Raw genomic sequence first — 20,372 nt, 5'->3', positions numbered from 1 at the left:
CAGTTATTATCCTCATTCATGCAGAATTTAAATGCATTTACTCTAAATTTCAGTTTTCAAATGTTTCTTCCACATTTCTGGCCACATATCGGAGTTGCTCAGAAGATAAGATATTTCTCTCTTATCCATACGAAGAATATCTCACTTCCCTCCCTTCAGTTTGTATATCCATCATGCTTGCAAAATGAACCAAAAGCTGCAACATCAATGTCAGTTGAATAATTTGCATTATTCCACCCTCCTGGGGACCAGAGGGACTACAGGAATCCAACTGGTTAGTAATGCAGTGCTAAACTCATCAAGAGAAACAGACGACAGAGTTTGCTACAAGGGTGACAGAACTTGTGCACGTCCTGCTGACTTCCAAATACAACTCAAAGTAAATTATGCTTGTTCACACAATTGCTTGTCAGGAAAACAGGAAACTATTTGATTTGGGTAAATAAAAGAAATTCTGCTCCAAACTCCCTTTGGTCGTTAACTCTTTACCCCTCCACCTAAACACTGCACTCCAATTTCATCCTTAGGTGATTTCTTTCAGGGTACTTTCTTGTCAGTTTTTCTTTTCCCATGCACTCTGCAGTCCCACAGATCCCATTCTATGGAGAGTCACTTAGTCGCACTGCTCCAAAGAAGGTTGTGTGTTGACTCATGTTAACGACCGTATCTTCGTATGTCATTTTGACTGTGATCTTCTGCCTTGCCTTGAGTAGGCAGACTCCTGCAGTGTAGCAAGTATTGAATTTTGACTTGCGGTTCTCAATGCTACGTGTGCATTGTAAGAATGGCTTATCATCCACCAGCACCTCGTGACTTGCGAAATCCGTGAAGTTAATGTAGTAAACCTAAAATATGAAAAATAAAATGTGAATACTTTGTGTACTCAGCCAACATTACGTCCTCTCATTTGTTACATTTTTTTCTTGTCTAAAATCCCCTTTCTAGTCCACTGCAAATAATATTATATTTTTGAAGATGCTTCAGAGAAGAATGGAAATTATCTGCTTCTGTAGCTGAGGGAAATGCATAGCTATGTTCCATAAATGCAATGCGATCTCAGAAAATTGTAGAGAGTGTTGGATGTCCTGTGTTGAGTGAAATAAAAGCAGTACTATTAACAAAAACATGCTGAATTTATCAGCTCTGTATATAACCACATTTAACAAGAACCACTTTAAATGAGGAAAGCAAAGAAACCAACTCCCAGAGATTCATCAAAACTGAAAAGAAAGAACTTGGTTCCCCTTAAGTGGACCATCTGATTTCTGATTCATTCAAGAAGGCAAGCATATGGTTTCCAAGCAGCTATCCCACTCAGAGAGAAGAGATAATCTTTCGGAAACATTTTGCACTTGCTGGCTGGAAATCCATTTCGATGCAAGTTAATCCTTTCTCAAAAGAAAATGCTGAAATACAAAGTCCTTGCTCACTATTCTTAAAAACAGTCTGATTACTACTGTAAAACTCATCTGCAACTGGGGGTTGGTTAAAATATCTCCAAAGCAAGCAGCAAATTTCTTCCCAATTTTGGCCATTTGGAAGCACAGATGGCAAAGGTTTTTTTTAGGAGGTTTGATGTTTGTTTCTCTCCAAAGATTGTGCTTACCAAACTGAACCATGTCAGAGCCTAAGAACGGAGCAATTTTCACTCAATTTTATTGTTTAAGTGTAGCATTCTTTTCTTTGTGGTAAAGCAACACTTTCCATAATCTGGAAACAGGTCATGAAGCTGTCCAAGGTCAGGTAACATGACTGAAGTAGGATCAAAGACATAGCAACTCGGTGCAGTTCAGTTCAGAGATGGCAATCAATCACTTCACTTATGAATGCTTAGTGTATATAACACACCAGCATCCTCATCTAGGTTTTAAATCTTTAGAACAGTAATATCCAACTTGGTACATTCACAGGTAGCAATCATTCTTAAAGTTCCAGTACACCTAACTCGTACCTCAACACTAAACCATATCAAAATCAGAGTCACACAATTTTAAAAAATCCTGTTTTCAGCATTTTTTCATAAAATTAGAGTCATAGAGATGTACAGCATGGAAACACACCCTTCAGTCCAACTCGCCCATGCCAACCAGGTATCCCAATCCAATCTTGTCCCACCTGTCAGCACCCAGCCCATATCCTTCCAAACCCCTCCTAATCATATACCCATCCAGATGCCTTTTAAATGCTGCAATTGTACCAGCTTTCACCACTTCCTCTGGCAGCTCATTCAATACACGCACTACCCTCTGTGTGAAAACGTTACCCCATAGGTCTTTTTTATATCTTTCTCTTCTCACCCTAAACCTATGCCCTCTAGTTCGGGACTCCCCCATCCCAGGGAAGAAACTTTGTCTACTTACCCTATCCAAGCCCCTCATAATTTTGTAAACCTCTATAAGGTCACCCTTCAGCCTCCAATGCTCCAGGGAAAACTCCATGCCCCAGCCTGTTAAGTCTCTCCATATAGCTCAAATCCTCTAATCCTGGGAACATCCTCCTAAATCTTTTCTGAACCCTTTCAAGGTTCACAATATCCTTTTGAAAGGAAGGAGACCAGAACTGCACACAATATTCCAAAAGTGGCCTAACCAATGTCCTGTACAGCGGCAACATGACCTCCCAACTCCTGTACTCAACACTCTGACCAATAAAGGAATACATACCAAATGCCTTCTTCACAACCCTATCTACCTGCACCTCTACTTTCAAGCAACTATGAACCTGCACTCCAAGGTCTCTTTGTTCAGCAACACTCCTCAGAACCTTACCATTAAATGTATAAGTCCTGTTAAGACCTATTTTTCCAAAATGCAACACCTCACATTTATCTAAATTAAACTCCATCTGCCACTTCTCAGCCCATTGGCCCATCTGGTCAAGATCCCATTGTAATCTGAGGTCACCTTCTTCACTGCCCACTACACCTCCGATTTTGGTGTCATTTGTAAACTTACTAACTGTACCTCTTATGCTTACAACCACATCATTTCTATAAATGACGAAAAGTAGTGGACCCAGCACTGATCTTTGTGGCACTCCACTGGTCACATGTCTCCAGTCTGAAAAACAACCCTCCACCACCACCCTCTCTCTTCTACCTTTGAGCCAGTTCTGTATCAAAATGGCTAGTTTTTCCTGCATTCCAAGAGATCTAACCTTGGTAACCAGTCTCCCATGGGAAACCTTGTCGGACACCTTACTGAAGTCCATATAGATCATATCTACCGATCTGCCCTTATCAATCCACATTGGCTTCTAGGTAATCCAAGATGGAGTACCCAATCTAGTCCCACCTACCAGCACCCGACCCATATCCCTCCAAACCCTTCCTATTCATATACCCATCCAGATGCCTTTTAACTTCTGGCTGTAACAGGCTGCTCCTTTATAGAAGTATTTTAGGTGCTGGAGGTGATTACTCCAGGAGCAGTAATTACTGTTTTATATGCTGTTGCATTGTTTTGGAACTTTGGAGGAAAAAAACCTCAAAACAACGGCACTTTAAAAAAAAGGGAGAAGGACAGACAATAGGCAGCACATGTCAGGGCAGGACAGAGAGAGAAAATTGACCACCTTATTTTCAACGCTATATGTTCCCATCAGTAGCTCAAAGACCAAACACAACTTGCTGTAAGATGGTGGCCAGCACACAAGGAAACAATGTCTTGAAGGCATCAACAGAAAATAGATAGAGAAGTGGATGCTGAGTTGTGGTAGGAAAGACATCAGAAGTTTGAACAAAAAGGTGGATGTTTGGAAACTTAGCAGGAGTTTAGGAGACATAGAGTCATACAGCACGGAAACAGACCCTTCCGACCAACTTGCCCATGCCAATCAAGTTTCCTAAACTAAACTAAACCCACTTGTCTGCGTTTGGCTCAGCCCTCACCAAATCCCTCTTATTCATGTACCTGTCCAAATCTGTTTTAAATGTTGTACCTGTACCTTCATCTACCACTGACAGTTCATTCTATGCATGAACTGCCCTCACGTGTTGTCCCTCAGGTCACTTTTAAACCTTTCTCTTCTCACTTTAGCATGGCCACTTCACCTAACCAGCACATCCAAAGATGTGATGGTGAGGTGAAATTGGCCAAGCTAAATTGCTCATAGTATTAGGTGCATTAATCAGGGGTAAATATAGGGTAGGGGAATGGGTCTGGCTGGGTTCTCTTCGGAGGGTCGGTGTGGACTTGTTGGGCTAAAGGGCCTGTTTCTATACTGTAGGGAATCTAATGATTTTAAAAATATGCCCCTTAGTTTTGAACTCCCCTCTCCTAGGGAATAGAACTTCAGAGTGGGAGGTCAAGACCACTGAATGCTCTGTCATCAAAGTTTGTCCTTTACCCTACTCCTCAGAGCACCAGTCCTAAACCCCTTCACCCCTGGACCTTCCTCTTCATGTTCCTTTGCTCAAAGGTCTGAAAATTATGTTAAATTTGAGAAAACTAAGGTTTAACATTTTTTTTTCTCTATGAATTCCATTATGTTCAGAATTGCTCTCTCTATTGGCACACATCCCTTTGAAAATCTAATGGCAACACTGAAAAGCATATTTTCAAACCTCTGTCAAATATTTTTCATGAGAAGTTTGAAAAAATGTAAATACATCTGCCTACTATTATTTCCTCTCCTTGCCAATCCTTTTCTCACCTGGTACACTGCTGCAAATGCATTTGTGCCTTATGCTGATAAATCCTTGTGAAATCATTCACAGAAGCTCAGGAGTATGAGAAGCATTGAGGAATACCAAGAGCAGATCAGAAAAACTGTGAGTATCAACCTACAAGTGAATCACTTGAGTGTTGCCATGTGCTAACCCTCTGCATCCAAGAGAATCTGACATTTTTGATCTCCATACATTGTGTGCAAATTTTGCCAGATCAAATGGTGCGTGTATTGAGCTTTAAGTCATACTAAAATAAACATTAGCCTGAGCTCTGATGATTTTACAGCAAACTCTTAAACCATAAATCCAAAAGACCCAGATATGTTATGAAAAACAGATCACATTAAGATCAAACAGTATATGGAGATCAGCTAGGCATAAATTTGTTTCTTTCTTGTTTAGTTCCAAGCTTAATCTTTGCAAGGTTTGCCAACATTCTCTGCTGTTGCTGTTTTCATTTTAAACAGTGTAGTTTCTCACCATCTCATCCACTGCTGCAGATAAATACAGTGGTCAGTGTCAACAGAGCACACTTTGCCTGTTCTTCCTTCGAGGCTTCTTCTGTCAGACTAATGATTTCTTGGCTCAAAGGTATGCGTCAGCAGCCAGCTGAGCTACAATATCATTTGCAATTTATAAGAAAATTATTTTCATCCCCCATCTTTTGTTTTAAATCTGTGCTGTTTTATGTTCTACTGTTATCACAGAAAGCAGACCATAAGATCTCAAAGGAGAAAGTGAAGACTGCAGACGCTGGAGATCAGAGTGGAGAATGTGGTGCTGGAAGGGCATACCAGGTCAGGCATAAGTCCTTCAGCATTCCTGATGAAGGGCTTATGCCCGAAACGTCGATTCTCCTGCTCCTGGGATGCTGCCTGACCTGCTGTGCTTTTCCAGCGCCACACTACCAACACAAGATCTCAAAGTCAATTACTATATCAGTTTTTAAATTCATGCTACTTTCCATGCTATTTTACCTTAACATTTTTGACTTTTCATTTATGAAATGACCTTTAACATAACAAAACATTCAATGGCTCCCCAGTGAAGAGTTATCAAATGAAATGGGACAGTAAGTCAGCTGATCAAAAGCTTGGCCTAAGAGTTAGGCTTTAAGGAGAGTCTTAAGGGAGGAAAGTGAGTCAGAGGGTCTTGGAGTAGGAATTCCAGAGCTTTGGACCTAGGCACCTAGGATGTTCATGACCAGAAAGACAGGGGTGCTGAAATCTCACAGTATTGTCGGGCTGAAGGAGATGAGAAAGGTTGGGAAATCCTGAAGGTATTAACTATTTTGTGGAGTATATTCTGTGTGCCACAGTCTTTCTGCTACACCACACTAATAACCTTTACATAAATTTGTATTGGATACCACAAACATCTTACCAAGCAAGCATTCACACTTAGAGCAAGTATCACAACCTCTACTTATTGTTTACAAGGTTTCTGCAAGACAGGACTAACCAACACAATGTGTGAAGATCATGCCTGGACATCTGTAAGAGCAATTGGTGTCAGAAATATTTGAGGAGCAACCACAAAAGCCTGTGTTCCTACATAAACAGAAGTTCTGTTTAGTTGCCAGCAACTCTTTGTGATCTTAATCCAGTCCTACACTCTTAAAAGCATTGATGGCACAACCATTTATCTTTGTTTTTGGCAAAATTATTTTAGATATATTAACTAGGGAGCTGTATTCCAGTAAGAAATTTCTTTAAAATATTCATAGTGACAGTGTGGGATGTTGGAGCCATTTGGGATGGTCCCACAGGAGGGGAACTTCACGAACTTTATGTGGCTGTTTGGAGTACTGCATCTTATTCCAGACCTCCACTCTCTCACAGACCACAATCATAGGCAGTGAAATGGGGCAGGTTAACTGAGCAGTTGGCTATCCTGTTGGGTTTCTGCCAGCGTGGTATTTTGACCAGGTAGTGCATGTCAGTAATACTCATCAACAATGGTTCTGTATTCACTAAAAACAAAAATACAGGCTTTACCTGCAACCTACTAAGCAGGGTCAGAATAATCCATCACTGAGAGGCTTAGTGGAGAGTCAGTGTCTAGGGTGTATGGTTGTAGGACATGCAAATACAGCTGACAATGACAAGCCAGGTAAAGAATTCTAAACTGAATTGAGTTGCGATCTACTTCGCTATGCCAGAGTCACTTCCCGGATGGTACATCCTTCCCATTTCCATTTCCTTCCTGATGTAGAATATGTACGTTAACTGAGCTGTCTTAATTGGAGTCAATTATTAGCATTGACTGAGAGTACAAGAGACGATACAATAGTGCACTTATTTTTTAATACCATTGAGGAGACTGGAGTATATTTTTGTCAAGGGAGTTCCAGAAAGTAGTGATTTCAATTTTCCAAGAGGATCCAATCACACCCCAAGATATACCTTCTTGCTTTCAATGTTTGCATTTCTCCCTTCGTGTATGTGTGCCTAACTTATAACTGACATTAAAATTTCAGTAGTTGCTTAAATTAAAAAGAAGTATCATTCCACATGTTTCACCTTGTGAAAAACCTTTTCCACAACAACATTTTAGACTACTGTTGTGTAACAGACCAGTATCTATTTGTTGAATTAGGCAGCAAAAGATTTTCAGAGAGTTATAATTGGTTCATTGTAGTTTGGCACAAACTAGTTACTACCTTGCCCTTATGGATCCTCTCCCTGTTCAGAATCTCACTACCAGAAACTGGATCTTTGTTGCTTTGTTAATAAACTCATCATCAAATTTACCCATTACTCAGAGAACAAGTTACAAGAACTGAGTTCTTGAATACAAAGTCCAAGGAGCCTCTTCAGCCCTGAAGCAATTCTGGACTTGTTCTGGTTCACCCTTAAAGGGACCCAGATTTCTCATATTCACAATTGCATGAAGCAGCTATTTATTCATCATTTTCCAGTCTCTGTAGAGCAATTTAATGAAGTTGAATACTTAACTCCTAACAAATACTCCGAATACTATGGATGTTGGAAATTTGAAATATGAACAGAAAATATTGGACACTTAACAGTTCTGGCAGCATCTGTGGACAAAGGGTTAATCTTTTGAACCAAATATTATTCCTTACTGAAGAGATGTGGAAATGTGATTGGTGTTATTCTGTTGAAAAGGAGCACAATATCAAATTGAACCAAAAGGAAGGATCAAAAATAAATTGGAAGGTGAAAGAAATTACATAGTAAGGGTGTCATCCAACAGAAGGCAAAGAGAACGGTTGTGTTTATAGTAAATCATCTTTCCAGAGTGCCAATGGCAGACAAAAACATAATTCTAAATGCAAAAAACATTAAACTAACATATGAATTAGCATTTGTGAGATGAAGATTTATGGTATGTTATTATTATTACATGGAAATTTGAGGTCTAAAGTGAACAGCACAAAATTTAAGTCTAATTTCTAAGGGAGGACTTAATCTCATCTTTGAGTTGCGTAAGTGATGGTCGGTATCTGAAAATTTGGTTCAGTGGGTTTAAATGAGGTTGTTCAAATCGCTCCAGTGCTTAAGTTAACAAAACTTTATTATAGACAATAAAATTGGGCCACTGCCCAGCAACAAGATGTTGTCTGATGCAGGGAGACAAAAACAGAAAGAGTCTCCATTAGAAAGGAAGTACCCGCACGGAGAGCGTTAATGAGCATGCATGTTCATTTCAGTGGGCATGCAGGCTTCCATTAGATCAGGTCTATGGCAGCAAAGATGCTAATTGCTTGGCAGGTTCCAAAGCAGATTGGGCCAAACAGACGTTCTAAATGGTTTAATGTCAAGGATAAAAAAACTCCAGAAACTGAAAGCTGTGAAACAGAAGTTAAAGCAATCCATGTTGAGAAATAAATGAGCTGTGTTAGAGGTTTTCATCGGGGTCTCAGAAAGAAACATCAACAAAAGACACCATTGAACTGAAAGCAGAGGTTTGCCAGAAAGAAGGCAAGTACAGATGCGTCTACTGGACTTTAAAGAGGGATTAAATGTGGACATTCAAAGCAGTTTCAGTATAGAGAAGATTGTGGTTAGGTACAATTACAATATTTAAAAGGTATCTGGATGGGTACATGAATAGGAAGGGTTTAGAGGAATATGGGCCAAATGCTGCTAAATGGGACCAGGTTAATTTAAGATATCTGGTTGGCATGGACGAGTTGGACCAAAAGGTTTGTTTCTGTGCTATGACTCTCACTCCAAGTGCTGAATCTTTATTTCCGATGCTTGTACTAAGACAACTTCAAACATTTCTTTGTAATTAACTTTGATCTTCTTTGTTAAAAGAACATTGGCAACCTCTTGGGGATAGACTGTGGCTGACCATGATAGCAAGCAAATATTGAAAATTAACCTGTGGTCTCATAAGCTATATTTTACTTTGGGATCTTACCTATCTAGTATCACCATCAGCTGGGATCATAACATTTGGCAAAAATTAAATCTCACTGGAGGACAGAATTCAATGTTTGGGGTCTTTGATCCATGTTGAGTCTCGAAGGTAATAACTAATTGTTTTCTCAGACCACATTCAAGACCTTTGGTAAACGGGCCAGGAATTTTTTAATCGTCAGGCTATACTATAGTTTAGGAATGTATCTGAATAGCTGGCATTTTTATTCATTAAAAAACTGCCTTATTCTTTTGTGTACTTGCTTTTAAAAATGATTAAAAGAAAGATCAACTCTGTTAACCCATCAGGAAATGTGGCATGGAATCCTGAAACTGATAGTTGGTCAATTCATTCCTGTGACTCCCATTCATCAAGAGTTGAACAAAGGGGCGCTCTACCATCTTTCTAAAGTTGATTTAAAGAACAAATATGTTCAGCAAAGTACAGCTTGTGTTACGCTAAATTTATCTATTGGGGATTATTTTGATCCTTTTGAAAATGTTAAACATACTTCCGGATTATGTCCAGCCTCTGATGGAGTCCAAGATCAATATTATTCCCAGATAAGTGTGGTAATGCGCTGGATGTTGTTTCCTATTAGTTGCACGATTTTCATCACCAGCTATCACTCATTCAGGAGGCATCTGCTTCTGATATAAAATAAACATGAGCTCTGTCTCTCTGTGCTTTCCAACAAAACAAGTGCAGAAAAGATAATTTTTGGAAGCCATCTGAGTCATATGCTCTATTACAGTTTTTCTAGGAATTATATTTTCTTGTCCTTAACAACAATAATGCTTGCAACCCCAAAAGAATTTATTCATGATTAGAGATGTGATTTGCCATTGAATAAATGCTGGTCTTTCTTGTGAATGTACTATCCTAATGAAAAGTGCTGATTTAGTCATACTACTTCCTTCAGAGAACGATGGAATTTATTTGTATCAATTTCATCTTTTTACATATGTCAAACATAATTGATTCTTCATTACTGTCTTAAGGCATTACTAATTTATATTGTGCCATTATCAAACTGGTAAAACATTCACCATGAAACCAATGGATTCAAGTTGCACCTTAGACTTGAGCACATTATGTAAAATGATGTCTCACTTAGTTTTGATTGTCAGGTGCACTACATTTTAGAACAGGTGGTTCACAAAGTTCCATGGTAGCACTCAAGTGCAGAGAATCATATTGGGGCGCTGGTCAATGTTCCATCCTCAACAAAGCACACAATGAATTGATAATATATTTGATCTAATTCATAATCAATTTGATCATTTCATGTGTTGGTTTGAGATTTACTGTATGCAAGCTAGCTGCCAATCTAAGCAACAGTGGCTGCATTTCTGTGTTAGATTAGATTACCTACAGTATGGAAACAGGCCCTTCAGCCCAACAAGTCCACACCAATCCTCTGAAGAGTAACCCACCCAGCCCTATTCCCCAACATTTACCCCTGACTAATGCACCTAACACTATGGGCAATTCAGCATAGCCAATTCACCTGACCTGCACGTCTTTGGATTGTGGGAGGAAATCAGAGCACCCGGAGGAAACCCATGCAGAAATGGGGAGAATTTGAAAACTCCAGATAGACAGTTGCCCGAGGTGAGAATCAAACCCGGGTCCCGAGTGCTGTGAGGCAGCAGTGCTAACCACTGAGCCACCGTGCTGTTAGCATAATGGACCTGTTACCAGACTCATAAACTCATGTCAGTCATGATGAAAATGAGACTACTGGATTATTATAAAAAGCTATCCAGTTTCCCAATGTCCTCTTGGAAAGAAAATCTGCCATCTTTACCTTGTCTGGCCTAAATTTGTAATCAGATCCAGCAATGTCTTGGCTGCTGGATAATCTCTAACTATTAATCAGTATCAAAGCTCACTATAAATAACTGTCTGAGTTTTACCAACTGTACATTGACTGCAACAGCTCAAAAAGGTGGCTAATCATCATTTCATTTGGAAGGGAAAATGGAAATGGAAACTAACATAGCTACCTTGCAGCCCATGTTTGGGAATATAAATCATAAGTAATCCTCTTGCAAAATGCTTTGGGTTATCCTAAATTCAGAAGAAGCATCACATCAATGGAGGATTTGGTTTATACATTGACTTGTGCACATTTATCTCTATTTTACATGGTTGCTCAGATTACATTGCATATAAATAAAGGAAGTTACTAAAAATGTTGAAACAGCGAGAAGTTTAATTGACTCACTTTGTCTATCCAGTGAGTATCTGATCATTACAAAACAGTAAAACTCCTGATTTCAACCAGAGGCTAATACTTGGCCTCAGCAACCACAGGATGTGGGAAGTGGTCAGCCCACATCAGGTCATTATCAAATTATCAATGCTAAAAGTGCATACGTGAGTATACCCTGCAGTCTACCAACTTGTTCACATGTGAATTACGATCATTAGGAGTTAAAACCCCTGGCTCTCAAGAGTTAGCATCCTCAGAGTAGGAAGACAATTAATCATGGGAAAATGCAGTAAGGGAAGCATTCAAAATTAACTACTACTTTCTAAAATTTATGTCTTTTTCTTAGTTGCAAGTTGTGGGATTAAAAAACACCCTCAAAGTTCAAATGCAAAATATTAGTTGTCAGAAATTAATTCTAAAATATCCCAAAGTCCACTGAGTCTGGTTAGCATTCATTCCTGAACTTTAATCTACCTGGCTGGTCAGGTTATGACACATTGCAGGAATGAGTGTGATTTGAAGCCAGATGTTCAAGTTCAGAATAGGAATACTACCACTGTGCCAGAAGAACCCTTCTGAACTTGGTTATAATATAGAAAACACAGACACATAGGGAAAACTCAGACTATTTTTTTTAAAGGAATGTAAACTAGATGAATCAATTTGCTTGCCCAATCTGGGAGATGGTCTACAGCTGATGCTAATAAGGTGATGAGTAAGTGAACAGGGAGGAAAAGGGCTTTCGTGACATGGTGGACGTTTCCCTGTCTCTGAGTTGTAATGACCAAGCTCAAGTCCCACCTGTTCCAGAGGTGTGTCATAACAATGCTGCATGGCTTGTTTTAAACATAATATGAACAGGGAAGAAACTGACTATTGAAATAGATTGTCGAGCTGCTGACTAACCACCTGTTTCCAAGAAACAATTTCACAGGCTGCAATTAATAATAAATTTAAAATCTCTTAAACTGCAGAGTACTGAATGGAAACCCAGTATTTTGCTGCTTCTTGTTGTATCAATTCAATAACTCAAGATAAGCACATTTAAAACATCTGAAGTGACTGTTGACTGTAACTAGTTGGTTCTAACCATCGCTGACCTACACTGGCTTCCAGTGAAACAAAGCTTCACTTTAAATGTTTTTATCCTCGTTTTCAAATCAATGCATGAGCCTGCCTCCCTCTATCTCTGTAAACCTCCCAAAACCACTCCTCAGCACTCCTCCAGCTCCAGCCTCTAAGGCATCTTTGATTTGATTTGATTTATTAGTGTTGCATGTACCTAAGTACAGTGAAACGTTTTGTGTTGTTTGCAGTACCGTCAGGTCATAACATACAAAGATCATAGGATGATTGAACAGAGCGAGGAATACAAAATTATGGGTGCGAAAATGATTCACAAAAGGAAGATCAATATTTGATTTGGAATTTCAGAAGCCCACTCAGAAATCTAATAACAGCAGGGAAGAGTTTCCAGTTGTGATCACTGCACAACTGGCAGTTGTGCCTTTGGTTCTAAGCTCTGGAATTCACTCCTTAAAACTCTCTACCCCTCTCTAACACGAACACTAACCTTAAGGAATTATCTCAACCTAACTTCTATCAGTTTTTCGTCACCTGCTCTACTATCTGCTTATGAAGCTTAGTATTGTATCTTATTTGACAACATTTATGTCCCATTGGACATTTTACTCTGTTAATAATGGACATATGAATGTAGGCTATTGTTGGGGGGGAAAAGGCTGGAAACTGAATATTCTTAAGGTTACAAGTAATACAAAAAACAAAGTACTGATGGAGAAGTCCACCCTTATTAGTAAAAGTTGCAAAATACGAATGGGGAGACCATTTGTACAGACTGGCAGCAATTGCAGAGAGAAACAGATTTAACATTTCAAATCTTTTCTCAATTCTGTTGAAGGGTCATCATCAACCTAATATGTTAACACTATCCCTCTCCATAGAAGTTGCTGAACCTGCTGAGTATTTCCAGCATTTTCTGTTTTCACAGATTTCCAGCATCTGCAATATTCGCTTTTGTAAGACCATAAACTCAATGGACAAAAATGGAAACAAAAGCTAATATATGTTTTTATTAAAAGGAATTACTAAAAATTCAGTAGAAAGACATTCCTTCAAGAGCAGGTGAAGAATAGAAGGCAAAATAGTTGGATATTAGAAATTGCGTCCATAAGAATACAAAATGTAGACAGAAGCAAAATATTTGTTCAGCCACTTCCTTTTGATCCACTATTGAATCTCCATTCTCAATCTCTAGAGGGGCAACACTTACTTTACCTACTCTTTCCCTTTTAAATATCTGCATAAACTATTGTTATCCAATTTACATTTCTAGCTTCCATCTTCTTGAGCATTACTTTCATTCTTCTGAATAACCTTTTAGAAATTCTTTGCTGTCCTTTATATGATGTCTAGTCATCTGATCTTCCACTCATTCTTGTACAGTTGTCCCGTTTTTTGATTAAATATGGTGCTTTTGTTAACTTCTTTAGTTAGCCACGGATAGCTTAGAAATTTACTTAATAGTCAGAATACATTTATTATGAGCATTCTGAGTTATCCCCTTAAAACTCCATTATGCCTCCTTATTGACCTGTTCCTTTCCCTAGTATTCCACTTCAGTTCAGCTAGCTCAGTTTACACACCAACACAGTTGCACTTATTTATATTTAAAAACCTGGTCTTAGACCCAATCTTCTCCCATTTAAACTAAACAGAAATATTACCCATAATTATGGTCAGTTCCTTTACTCTGCCATCACTAATTAGTCCTGTCACCTTCCACAATAACCAAACTAACATATCTTGCTCTGTAGTTGGTTCTGAAAACTATTGCTCTAAGAAACTGTCTTGGAAATACTTTTTTCATTCATTCACAAGATGAATCACATTTATTTCCTAGAGGTCAGTTACATTGTCAAACATGTTGCTGTGGGTCTGGAGTCACATATAAGCCAGACCAGGTAAGGATAGGAGTTTCCTTCCTGTGGCAAGATTTGAACCAGGGTGCTAGAGCATTAGTTTGGTCACTGGATTAACAGACCAGCAATAATACCACTAAACCATTTGAAAAGCTCATGGCTGATCTGACAATGGCAAATATGAACACTTACCCAGTCTACTCGTGCCAATCCAATTTTCTCATTGATATGTACATTATAGTCACCTATATTGTTGCTGATCCTTTCACACAGTACATAATATTTTGATTGCATAGTTTGGCCTATATTGTAGCTACTGTAAGGGAGCCTATTGATTACTCGCTCTAGTGACTTCCTTCCTCTAATATTCCTTAGCTTCACTCAAGCCAATTCTACTTTCTAATCTGCTGAGCTGAGCCATTTCCAACTACTGTGCCAATGTTATCCTTGATAAACAGTTACATCTTCTGCCATTGCTTAGCATTCTTGTTGAATGTCAATAACCAGGAATTAACCCTTGTCACCATACACCACATCTCTGTACTGGCTGTCAGATCGCATTTTCTTACTTCAATGTGTGCTGTCAATTCATTTACTTTCTTGTAAATGTTATGCACATTCAGACATAGAGCTTTTAATTTTACCTTTTTGTTTTCTTTGTAATATCTAGTCTTGATTGTCAGTGTTTACTTAGCTATGTTCCTCCAGTTCCTTCCTGTCATTCCAAAACTTTAATTTCCCATTTTACTATTTTGTTCTCTGGTCTTGATTATACCCTTTGATTTGCTATATCTGACCAAGTTTTATCTTAGAGATGTACAATTTTCCTGGAGATGGTATTTCCCAGATTATAAATATATGTAGCTTCTAGCTAGCAAAGTGAGCTACGATATAATCCCAATTGATAATCTTAAATTGGTTGCTAGTATAATTCTTTGCAAACTTGGGATTGTTTATCAAGTCCAATGGTGTAATGTTAGACATCATATTCTGAGATTTGCAAGCATGGGCTGATTGTGAGTATCACAGTGGAAATTGTTGTGAGACATAACAACGGTGATTGTTTCAAAGTTGGTGTGTTTGTGCAGAATGACAGAATTTGATTTATTTGTTCTGAATTGACAGTAGCTCATCAATTAGTAGAAACTGCTGATTTTGACAGATGGATAACAGAAACCAAGCAGCAACCACCCCAGCACGTCCCAGCAGCTAGTCATTAGGGACAAGACCGTACTCACTTCTACCTGACTATAGATGAAGTAGGTGCCATCCACGAGTACCTCCAGCTGTCCACTTCGGCTGTGCAACCGGAAGACTTTATGACTCAGTGAAGATCGGACCCAGTCAGCCAGAACACCACCTATGAGATCTCAGCGTGAGAAGGGCAGTCACTCAATATATGGAAAAATATTCAGAGAAGTTCTATAGCAAAAAAACACAAACAGCTAACATTGCTATTGTTACACATGCACCAGACTCTCATGGTTTCAATGATGAAGAGCAGATCAATTCCTGGAAATTTGATTACATCTTCATTCTAAAATGAAATGCATTGCCCCTTACTTGAAATGCATAGGTTCATGTCCAACATTAAATAAATATCTAATTCTCTCACAATAATACCACTTTCAACACCAATACTCATTCCCTCGCTTATTTTGAGTGAGAGTGTCAATTAGTACACAACGACCATTTTATTCTTGCAGCCTGAGCTACTTAAGAATTGGGTTACACTTTTTCAAACAAAATACCCTATCTATTTCCTGCAAAGGAACTGACATCCTTTTGAGTCCAAGCTGGTTTCCAAAAGTTCCCTGAAGCAAAAGCATTATGTTGTAATTAATTGATTTTGGTTAATTTTCAATGAGCAACTCTGCATGGTTAAAACAGATGTATGGAAATAATTCTCTGTTGACTCCTTAATAAATCAGTTATGCCTTATTACTTTGCTGCTTTAGCTCTAAACTAAATTTTAACGGCCTTTGAAATCTTGTGCAAATATGAAGAAAGATTAAAGGACTTCCCTCAGTATATTGTTAAGCCCAGTTTTCCAAATACTGCTGGAAGCAATAGTTGTTTAACATATGGTTTTGGTCACTGAGCAGATTAAAACAAGAGTATTATTCGGGTAAAGTAAAATTAGACCTTTTCCTATCACATCAATCATTGTTTCATGGTCTATTATGATTACTTTACGATTACTTTTGGAAATTGAAATATGGAGGAATGATTTAATAATTATTTGACAAACTGTTTAAAAACATGTCCTTTGGACCTGATCAGCTGGCTCAAGTTTTAATTTTAGGGCCCATGGTGTTCGAGGTGAGCTACTGGGATGGATTGAAGATTGGCTGTCTGACAGAAGGCAGAGAGTTGGGATAAAAGGTTCTTTTTCAGAATGGCAGCTGGTGACAAGCGATGTCCCGCAGGGTTCAGTGTTGGGGCCACAGCTGTTCGCATTATATATTAATGATTTGGATGAAGGGACTGGGGGCATTCTAGTGAAGTTTGCAGATGATACAAAGTTACGTGGACAGGCAGGTAGTACTGAGAAAGTGGGGAGGCTACAGAAGGATCTAGACAGTTTGGGAGAGTGGTCCAGGAAATGGCTGATGGAATTCAACGTGAGCAAATGCGAGGTCTTGCACTTTGGCAAAAAGAATAAAAGCATAGACTACATTCTAAATGGTGAGAAAATTAGTAAAGCCAAAGTACAAAGGGATCTGTGAGTGCTGGTCGAGGATTCTCTAAAGGTAAACATGCAGGTTGAGTCCGTGATTAAGAAAGTGAATGCAATGTTGTCATTTATCTCAAGAGGGTTGGAATATAAAAGCAGAGATGTGCTACTGAGACTTTATAAAGCTCTGGTTAGGCCCCATTTGGAGTACTGTGTCCAGTTTTGGTCCCCACACCTCAGGAAGGACATACTGGCACTGGAACGTGTCCAGCGGAGATTCACACGGATGATCCCTGGAATGGTAGGTCTAGCATATGAGGAACGGCTGAGGATCCTGGCATTGTATTCATTGGAGTTTAGAAGATTAAGGGGAGACTTAATAGAGATATACAAGATAATACATGGCTTGGAAAGAGTGGACGCTAGGAAATTGTTTCCATTAGGCGAGGAGACTAGGACCCGTGGACACAGCCTTAGAATTAGAGGGGGTCAATTCAGAACAGAAATGCGGAGACATTTCTTCAGCCAGAGAGTGGTGGGCCTGTGGAATTCATTGCCGCAGAGTGCAGTGGAGGCCAGGATGCTAAACGTCTTCAAGGCAGAGATTGATAAATTCTTGTTGTCTCGAGGAATTAAGGGTTACGGGGAGAACGCTGGTAAGTGGAGTTGAAATGCCCATCAGCCATGACTGAATGGCGGAGTGGACTCGATGGGCCGAATGGCCTTACTTCCACTCCTATGTCTTATGGTCTTATGGACTTTTAAGGAAGGGTTTTGGAAAATTAATTATCTCCATTGCCTTTCTAGAACAATCTGCATGAACAAGAATAGAGTAACGATTGCACTAAAGTAATTGTTTGTTCAAGGTTTACTTCACAACAGTCATTTGGGAATTGCCACTTCCAACTTACAGTCACATCTGAATATCTTTTAAAACTCACGTTTGATGGCTCTGATCAAACAGTACACGTGAAGCCATAAAATCAAGAGTCTTGTTTATGTTAATGTAATCACTTCATTCAGAAGATACTTTGTGAAGGGGGATTACAAGGTCAGTTTTTTTGTCAATCAACAATGGAATTAAAGATCAGGTAAACCTTAGAAAAACTCAGCAAGACAGGCAGCATCCGTGGAAAACACAGAGGCCACTGGACAGGCCCTAGGCACCAGAATGACAACAACAAACACAGCCTTGTCAACCTGCCTCAATTACACTCTCAAACACTATATTCAAGATTCAACTACTTCTTATTTCTAAGCTCTACTCTGAGGGTCTATGGATGCTGACTGACATAATGTAACATTCATTTCCACTTTCTCCAGGCTCTGCCACTTAGAGATCGTGGTATTCCATGCACTGGCTTGAGAAATTAGAGGAAACCTAGCTATTCAGCATCCTCAGCATTTTCTGTTTTTATTGCAGATTTCAAACATCTTCAGCATTTTGCATTTGCCTCGGGCTTACAGCTCATATTTCGAAATCTACCATCTCCACCCTCATCTTTAATCACCACCCTCATCCAACAATTAGATATTTAGTGAATGCAGTCATTCAGTCAGGATTTACTTTTGACAAGTGAATAAAAGCAATAGATTTACCACTGTGTCTAAAGTAGCCAGGTTTTAAGTCCTATTCCTACTAATGAGTACCCTAACCACTTTGTATCAGCTACAAAAAGAAACATATTTCCCTACTCGGCAGCCGCTAACCACTTTAAGGAGATCATCTTGTCAGCAGATCATCTGATCCTTTATCATCAGATTTAACTCATGTAACTATTGGACATATCCAGATTATTTTAAAAATTGTTCAGGAGAATGGAGATTTAGAGGACTAGCCCTGATTTAAAATATTTCCAAGTTCAGTATTCAGATAACAGCTTTTTTCAGACAAATCACAGAATCGTTTTAGTTACCTAATACCAATCACCTGCCTTTTCGCCATATCCCTGAGCAGCATTTCTATTCAAATAATCATCCAATGACCTCATGAATGTCTCAATTGAACCTGCCTCCAGCACACTCCCAGGCAGGACATTCCATAACCAACTACTCGCTGCATGAAAAAGTCAACCTCTATCAAATCACTCCAGGGAGAGCAGTCCCAACTTCTTCTATCTACCTCATAACTGAAGTCTCTCATCCCCAGAACTATTCATGTCAATCTCAAGTTGCATAATATACAGCACTTTTAATGTTCAAACATTGGGTGGCATGGTGGCTCAGCAGTTACCACTGCTACCTCACAGCACCAGAGACCTGGGTTCGATTCCAGCCTCAGGCGACTATCTGTGTGGAGTTTGCACATTGTCCCCATGCGTGTCTGCGTGGGTTTCTTCCAGGTGCTCTGGTTTCCTCCCACAATCCAAAGCTGTGCATGTTAGGTGAATTGGCCATCTGAATTGCCCATATTGTTTAGGGATGTAAAGGTTGGGTGCAGAAATCAGGGATAAGTGTAGGGAAATGGATACAGGTAGATTACTCTATGGAGGGTCATCGTGGACTTGTTGGATCAAATGCCCTGTTTCCACAGTACAGGGATTCCATGAAAATGTTGCAAACGCAATTCACAGGACCCAATCAAGACAATGGACAACAAATCAAATATGGCGATATATAGTGGAATGAATGAAGGTTTATTTGAGAAGGTGGTTTTGAAAGAATATCATAAGAAGTAGAGAGGTTTGGGGAAAACGGACAGAATCAGAAACAAATAGATCTCAGGAGAAGTTGTCCGCTAGAGGAGATTCCAATTAGAGTGAGGTTTGAAGTCATGTATTGATTTATATATGGGAAAATAAATGTTAGATTGAAAACTTTGACAGAATCAAGTATCTATGCTAGTAAACAGGATGAATTTTGATAAGAACTTATATGGGACACAATAGAAGTAACAATGTGCCAGTGTGGATGTGCTGATGTTGATGGAAGGTGGAAGATAGGTAACAGACCAGAAGAACTTTGAAATAATCAAGTTTGGTTGTGATGATGAATGTCTGAGCAGCAGAGCTGATAAAGGTGTTGCAATAGCTGAAGTATAAGGGATAAACTAAAAATATTTCCATAGGGAAGGAAAGTACATGGCATTCTTGGCAAGGCTTTCATTGAGGTGAAGCCACACTCTCGGTGTCTAATAGGATGTAGAGATTGCAAAAGTCTATTTCAAGTCTGAAACAGTGGTTGGGGAATTGGGAGGGATCAACAGCAGAAAATGGAGTTTACGATAGTTCTTGAAAATAGTATCTGAATCTGTTTAACTGGAGAAAAGTGCAGCCCCATCCAAACTGGCTTCCATACAAGCAGATTGACAAGAGAGGTAGTGAAATACATCAACGGGGCGGTGGACAGGATCTTGCATGGTGTTGTGGATTTACATGCGAAGCTGATGACATGGATGGCTAGGAGAATGATTCTTCTGAATAGCAGCGTTTAGAGCAGATAGTCACACAGCACAGAAACAGACCCTTTGGAGCA

The 20,372-nt window shown here is 39.2% G+C and overlaps 1 protein-coding gene across 1 annotated transcript in view; it reads right to left on the bottom strand.

Annotated features, from left to right (window-relative positions):
- Positions 1-403: 403 nt before the first annotated feature.
- eda (ectodysplasin A) overlaps positions 404-20,372 on the bottom strand; it is a 267,009-nt gene continuing 247,040 nt past the window's right edge. Inside the window, exons 7-8 of the mRNA XM_060832322.1 lie at positions 15,460-15,581; positions 404-845 (exon numbers count right to left, since the gene is read on the bottom strand). Coding sequence (XP_060688305.1) covers positions 600-845; positions 15,460-15,581 — 368 coding nt within the window. The 3' untranslated portion in view covers positions 404-599. The remainder of the gene's footprint in view (positions 846-15,459; positions 15,582-20,372) is intronic.

This window comes from Hemiscyllium ocellatum, chromosome 11 (genome assembly GCF_020745735.1).
Source record: "Hemiscyllium ocellatum isolate sHemOce1 chromosome 11, sHemOce1.pat.X.cur, whole genome shotgun sequence".
Classification (NCBI taxonomy): Eukaryota; Metazoa; Chordata; class Chondrichthyes; order Orectolobiformes; family Hemiscylliidae; genus Hemiscyllium; species Hemiscyllium ocellatum.
Note: the sequence above shows the minus strand (reverse complement) of the source record. Positions and strands in the feature narration are given on the sequence as shown.